Source organism: Montipora capricornis, chromosome 3 (assembly GCF_036669925.1).
Source record: "Montipora capricornis isolate CH-2021 chromosome 3, ASM3666992v2, whole genome shotgun sequence".
In the NCBI taxonomy this organism is placed as follows: Eukaryota; Metazoa; Cnidaria; class Anthozoa; order Scleractinia; family Acroporidae; genus Montipora; species Montipora capricornis.
The window spans coordinates 38,419,293-38,426,792 of NC_090885.1; the positions used below are offsets into that span (position 1 = coordinate 38,419,293).

The 7,500-nt window shown below is 40.8% G+C and overlaps 1 protein-coding gene across 1 annotated transcript in view; it reads left to right on the forward strand.

The window, feature by feature from the left end:
- The first annotated feature begins 1,070 nt into the window (after positions 1-1,070).
- Positions 1,071-7,500, forward strand: part of LOC138043075 (cathepsin Z-like) — an 11,683-nt gene continuing 5,253 nt past the window's right edge. Inside the window, exons 1-3 of the mRNA XM_068889187.1 lie at positions 1,071-1,285; positions 3,779-4,017; positions 4,495-4,695. Coding sequence (XP_068745288.1) covers positions 1,161-1,285; positions 3,779-4,017; positions 4,495-4,695 — 565 coding nt within the window. The 5' untranslated portion in view covers positions 1,071-1,160. The remainder of the gene's footprint in view (positions 1,286-3,778; positions 4,018-4,494; positions 4,696-7,500) is intronic.

Genomic DNA, 7,500 nt, shown 5'->3' on the forward strand with positions numbered 1-7,500 from the left:
AACGAATTTTGACACGGCTGGTCAACGGTTCACTGAGCCTCCATACGGTGAGCGCAAACCTACGCAAGTGTACCCATAGTTGGGCAGAGAAAAACAAATCCCAGACAAATCCTTATAATTGTTTACCTTCCGACTCTGGGCCGCCTGTGATCCAACAAATTGTTTAAAAAACTCTCTCGGTAAACTTATACCTTAACACAAGAGAAAAGACAAGTTTTAAACAACAACACCTATATTTCGGTGGCAAACAGCTACCTTTATCAGGGTGAATGACCGTTACACCCTCAAGTGTTCTTACGTGATAATAATACAAAAGTGAAATAACAAATCATGCACAGGCGAAATAATGAAAACATCTGTGTTCGTACATAATAAAAAAGCTGGTACTGGTAAAACAGAAAATATATACATATTATCCTTACAATCGCACAAGCAGCTTAACTTTCATTATTATAGATTGGTGTCACCAGCTCGATTTTGATTGGCTATAAGCACGCAGCTAATTCTTGCTTGCTCTATTTCTCTTACGTCATACCTACAAACAATAGATTTTATATATGTAGAATTGACGTCATACCTACAGACAATAGTTTTATGCATGCAGAAGTGAAGTCACCTGACACACTAACCAGCAGTTTGATCAGTTTTGTCATGGCGGAGCTCAGCTCAGGAATATGCATAATAAAACAATTATTGAATTCGGTTTTCGCATGTTAGCGATAATTATCAAGGCCACAGTTTGTGTTATCCGCTTCAGCCTTCGGCTTCAGAAGATAACACAAACTTTGGCCTTGATAATTATCGCTAACATGCTCAACCTCATCCAATAATAGTTAATTAAATTATTGCAGGTATTCTGTTTTTTTTGTAGAAAAGTTTGCTCACATTACAGATTTGTCTCCCAAATTTATAGATGATTACTACATTTACATGTATTGGGTCGGTAAAAACCGTTCGGTTATCACACCAACCATCAACGTAAAATTTTACTCAACCTGCAAAAATTAAACTTGGAGTCGCCATGTTGACCGTGATGTCCAATTGTGAGCTGGGTCAAGGTAAAGTCACGTGGGTTAGTCCCGTGAGGCGGATACAAAAGCGTCTTCCTGTCCTCCTGAAAGCACTTCAGTTTTCAACTTGTTCGTTCAGTCGTCCTAAAAATGAAGTTCCTTTTACTATTGCTCAGCATACTGGGATTTTCTTCGAGTCTCAAGTTCTCCAGCCGCAGATACAACCACAACGCTTGCTACAACCCTGAATTTGACAAAGGGAAAGTAGGAGTTATGTAAGTCAATTTTGGTCTGATCTTCCGTGCTGATGAAAATGCGAAATCCTTCAAATTGTGAAATCATTTTCGTCGAGAACTAGTTATTTAGCTCTAAGGCTGCTTTGTTGGATAAGTCAGATAGCATTAAGGCATAGTTCAGCTCACAATTTTCATATCGTTGCGTAATTTTGTTCTCATTTAATTAATATATATTATGAATCAGCAAAATTTTCGCTTTCTCAGTTGTAGTTTAGTGGAGTTCGCACCCCTGTGTTTCGTTACGAAACTCACCGTTTGAAGCGTTGTGACCTACCGAAACGGTACGATTTACTATATTTAGCTGAATGTTTTGTGGGAAAGGGTAAATCAATGAATGAAGGTTTCAAAGTTACGATTTCACCACCCCAGTTCAGGTGTATTTCAGTGGGATTTGGCTGCCATCTTGCGTTTTTTAAGCCAGGAGATGAAAGGGGATCAGATGAGGGGAGATTGGGAAGGAAATAAATACTTCACTCGTCTCATTCCCTCCCAACATCTATCCAGCATAATGTGGCTCATTGAACTCACATCTTAGTCACTTCAATTAATAAGGGCTATCCAGGGTGAGACGAAAATGAAAAGAAGAGTATGCCCTTCAGGTAAGCTGTTACTTGAGGTTACTAACCCGAAGATCTGAAGAGCTAGCCTGCAATTAAATTGTTTCTAAAGAATAATCAGACTTATTTAATTATGCAAAATTGTGCAATTTTGAAACTCAAAATCCCTCTTCATCAGCACTGAAAATGCTCCAAACAACATACAGGCTACTATTGAGGGAGCTTGGAAGTAGACTCTCCCACGCATCGACACACACACATGCAATGAGAAAATCTGTTTGCAAGTAGGTGAGAAAAAGTAACTTTATTCAAGTGAAAGAAAAGCAATGTGGGCCCGTGGTCGGCCACTCTCTTTGCGACTTCAAAAAATTTACGGAAATCACAACACAGTTATTTTTGTGAATGTCATGAATGTTGCAATCGGTCAATTAAACTACCACTGTAATCTGAAGTCTGTCGACATTCCATGGAGTAAATTCTCTTCAAAGCTCGTCAAGCTGACAAACTCTTCCAGAAGTGAGAAAACATCATGTTTTAAATTACTCGAGTTGCGTGTTTTTGTTTTTATTTTTTTATTGGATGATAGCTCTTTTTCAAGCAAGTTTTTTCTTGTTTTTTTAAATTTTACACGAAGTGGGCCTTTTTTGTTTTAATAATGAATTGGCAGCTTTGAAATAGAAATGAAACGCACCTAAATTTCCGAGAAAATCCACTGCAACGCGACGTGGCTGGAATATAATTAGACTGATTGTCAGTCGGCAAATGTTGTCATTTCACAAAATATATTTCAGTGGCTTATGTAAGCAGAAAAAGTCATGACGTTATTTACAGACACAACTAAAATGCGGTGCAAGATGTTGTCACACTATGATATTTTGGCCTCATAACGTTATCATTTTCTCAGGAGCTTTCTGCTACACACTTTTTGGTATAACAGCTCAATTCATCATCAGAAAAGATGAACCAATGGTGCTTGCCCATTGGGCAAGCTATGATAAGAAAACGCTGGCCCGACAAGTCATTCCACTAGCCCCGGGCTATCGGAGAGCACTTTCGTCGCACCCTGGCTATCACCACCTGTGCACAATTTCTAGACTGTTACCAAGTCCCTTCTAGGGTACTGGAAATCTAAGTCTCCCCGCATATACATACCCACTGATAAGCATCCTTCCCCCTTTTTTATTTAAACAATCAAATTATATCTTACATTTGTCCCATAGCTCAACTGGCTCATCAAGGGAACTCATGAACTTATGTTTGAAAGTTCCATTCTAAAGATAAAAGTGACCCTCCCACTTATCTGGACAATTTGAGCAATCAATGAATCTTATAATACTGAGCTGCGGATATGAGATCAATTGAGGCTATGATCCCCGAAGCTAAGGACAAAATTTTAGCAATTGCGTAGAGAAGGCTTGTCTACACACGTGCCTAAATTGCGTCCATAGCTGCGAGGATCATATGTAGTTTTACTTAATTACTTAATTTGAGCAATATTGTCTTTTTTTGACAAACATGGACACAAACAACAAGCAAGCAAGTTGGCTAGAGAAAAGTTAATGACAGGATCTTTTTATTGTGGTGTTAAATCTCTCATAGTTGCATTGTTGTCATATGTGCCTGGTACTGATTAAGAACCGCTGTTAACCCATTGACCCCAGGGGTTCCCCATTGACGAGTAAAATGGTCTGGCCAGTTTAGGCCGGTTTGGGCATCAAAGGGTTAAGCAATAAATCAACTTTTTTGGTACAATTTCTTTTTTTTAACAAGGTGTAATTAAGTACCAAATTGTGGCACTCATCAGTGGCCAGTATCCATGGGCATAATCAGAGGGCGGTAATTCCCATTTGAAATGCAGTATACAGGTAATAATGCCATGAATGCTCATGCTAAATTGCTTTTTCGGCCAACACAGTAAAACACCACGCCCTCATACTTATCTGAGTGCCAGTGACATTCCCAAACAGTGGGATTGGAGAGCGACACCAGAATTGGGGAACCTTGCAAGTGTGACACGGAACCAACACATTCCTCAGTATTGTGGCTCGTGTTGGGCTCATGGCACCACCAGTGCAATGTCTGACAGAATCAACATCCTTAGGAAAGGAAAATGGCCTAGTAATCTCCTGTCAGTTCAGAATGTCATTGATTGTGGTTAGTGACAAGACCTTTTTGCTTGTCTTACATTAAACCTTTACCAACGAAAACAATCCTTCTCTTAGCGAGGGAGTGCAGTGGAACTAAGAAACAATTCTTATAACGTATATTGTCTATTAAGTCATTAAAAAAGCCTGAAAATTTAGATTCCATCTGATGAATCTAAACTCTGTTGAAGCCCTGGATTTTAATGCAACGTTCAGTGCATGTATGATCCAGGTGCGAAATACTGGAACAACCTCTCCTAATACTTTTAAGACAATAATACAATGTACAAATTTGAAACTTGTGGTTTTATCTAATGTGTTAAATTTTGCTCAGGGAAGATGGGTGCTCTGAAATTTAAGTGGAAGTTAGGATCGTATGTATACATGTGTGTATTTCTGGATGCCAAGTTCGTTGTATCCTCTGTACTTCAAAATTTATCTAATCATTTGAATTATGCATCATGTCTTGTTATCTCACCCCTAACAGGAAATGCAGGCACTTGTGAAGGAGGTGGAATGATAGGTGTCTATGAATATGCTAAGAATGATGGTATACCAAGTGAAACCTGTAATAACTATCAAGCTAAAGACCAGAACTGCACACCATTCAACCAGTGTGGTACCTGTACTACATTCGGACAGTGTCATGCAATCTCAAATTACACTAGGTGGAAAGTCAGCGAGTATGGTAGGTGGCCAAACAGCCTACTTTGAAATGAAAGTTAGGAAGATCATTGCGGGAAGGTAAAAATGTTAAAGTGGTTGTAAGCAAGCCTAGAAAAATCCTGTTTGAGCCTTGATATTTTCAGTCTCCCTTGCAACTACTTACAATATACATTGCTTATCTTACTGCAATTATCTTTCTTAGTTTTACTTCATGTTCATTCTGCAGTTCCAGTATATCATAGTTATGTGAGTATATCAAGGCTGGAAATAAAGAGGAAAGTTAACAATGAGTAGAAGAGGTTATTGCTTTGGTCTTGTTTCCATTGTCACTAAAAAGAGCACATCAGAAACAGTTCTTGAAAAGCACCGTGTTCAGCTTAATAAGAAGAAACTGAATGACATTGAGTAGCAAATCTGACTTTGTATTATTGAGCTAGACTTAAAAACTGGACGCAAAGTTTTGACTGATCGAAATCTTTTATTCTTTAGTCACAAAAGCAACTCATGCAGGCACAATTTCCAGCCTGTTAATATGAGAGCCTATTTATTGTAAAGCCTATTTTAATGAGGTTAGTTAACAACTAGGAGCGACTGCAGTCAATTGTTGCCTATGGTTTTGCTATACTTGCGCATTCGTTGGATTCCTTGTGCTTTGCGTGGCACAGCTTATTCATCGGTGTGGCGGGAAGGAGCATTTTGTGTGGAGCATTTAGCGGTTTTTTTCCCTCCATCTCCTTTCGTCATTACATAGATTTGTTAAAAAACTGCCTTCCGCGCAGTCTCAGGGTTCTTTCGGGTCCAGTTTGGGGGAACTCAAGATCTTGCGTACCTACATCGATACTGTACCTTCGTGTCGGGATGGCCGCCATGTTGGATTCTGGTAGCTTCAATTTTCAGGGGCACCCAACGATAGTCTTCGGTGAAATATGTGTTCGGGAGAATCAAACTTTTCTAAGAATTTCGGTTTTACGTTGCAAACAGCTGTAGATTTCTTTACTAAAACATCACCGAAAAGATTCGGCAACGAGGGAAAAGTAGTCGCTTGGCACTTAAAAAGGTCACCTAACAGTTTCGGATGAGCAAATTGTTCCCTGAAAGGTAACGTTCAGCTAGCAATTTCTGAAATGAAGATACCGTTCCCTAAAATGTTCGGACACTTTAATTTTCATTAATTTTCAGCTAAGACATCCGAACAAATCAAATTCTCCTAGGTTATAAAAACATCTGTCTGGACAGTCTTCATACATTACAAGGAGCCTATAAATATCTTTCAAAGGCTTTTGGCTTAATTTGCTCGTTGGGTGCCCTTGACTTTTGCCCACTTCAGTTCACGCAGCTTCAGTTGGCGTTTTGCTATCATCAAGATCTCGTGCAGGCCCCCCTTCTCCATTGGGTTAAGCCAATGATCACACAGATTTTGGTTTGGCGCTGCGGTCGTACAACCCGGCTTGACATTTGGCCATCTCTGATTCTTTTAAAAATTACAAGCTTTACCAGGTAGGAAACCTGTCTGCGGCCGATCGAGGAGATCGAATCCGCTGCACAGTTATATTGGTGAGGGTTTTGATGCGTTTTGACTTAGGATCAAGCTTTCTCAGTTGTTGCGTGGCGTAGAGCGTTGTCATTTTAAACGTCTTGGTTGTATTCTGTCAGCCTTTGATCGTTAACATCAACTTACGGCTGTTTCATAGGCTCTCTCCTGTTTGCAGTTTGTTTATAGCTTTGCTTTAGGCCATCAGCTCGATTATTACCCACTGTTACTTAAGCGGTGTTCACACTCAACGTTGATTATGATCAACTGAAGTATATATCAAATGAATGAAGGAGTAGTTTCTAAAGAAACTGTGGTGCTGCGTCGGTGGGGAAGTAGTATACAAAAATTTGGTTTTATCAACGGAGTTGATAATGTAAATTGGCCACCGTACAGAGATTCTAAAAGCTGACGTTTCGAGCGTTAGCCCTTCGTCAGAGCGAATCGAGGGATTATGGTGGAGCCACGAAGTTGTCCAGCCACTGGTGGTACTCTCAGTACTATATCCTATAGCTCATAGCTGGATATGTGTGCAACGGTCTTCAAGCTGGCGGGCGGATCAGCATTCAAGCGTAGTTTTTTCCAAGCCTTTGTGTTTAGGAGTTACTCACCCAAGCACAGGCTCATGGTTTTCAGTCGTATACCAGTGATGCGGCTGGCATATCAGTAGTCTTACACACAGGTGCAGGCAGTATGGTTCTTGCATGGTAGAGCTTAGTCGTCCAACCATTCTCTCTATGCTCAAGTGCGCTCTCCCATAGCTTATCGGTGTCTATGCATTTAGCGGTCTTTGAGCTTGGATGTTTTCAAGCGTAACAGTGTACAGGCTTAGTGGTTTTGTACCACTTGGTTTTCGACCTCCATGCCTTTGGGTTAACGATTACTCAGCTAGGCACAGGCTTTAAGCAGTATACCAGTGTCACAGCCTTTGGGTCAGCAGTCACGTGCACCAGTGCACGTTTATTGAGCAGTTTGCGGTTTGCACGTTGCAGCAGTTCTACAGGCTATTAGCGGTGCTCCATCCAGTTAGCATGGTTAGCAGTACTGTGGTCGTTGGGTGCCGTCGGAATTCGGCGTGTTCAGGGCTTTGGCTTGGGGAACCATGAGCCCCTTCTCTCCGAGCCTTCTCTAGGCTCGATGGTCCTCCGGCTTGGGCGTCGGGGCTCATGGCTGGTTCGTCAGGTTTTGCCAGTCTTCGATGCAGTCTCCATCTTGGAGCTGGCTGACAATAGTGGAAGCTCCAGGATGGCTCAGGCACCCAACCTCCACTTGGCGATGTTAAATGAGGTTAAAATG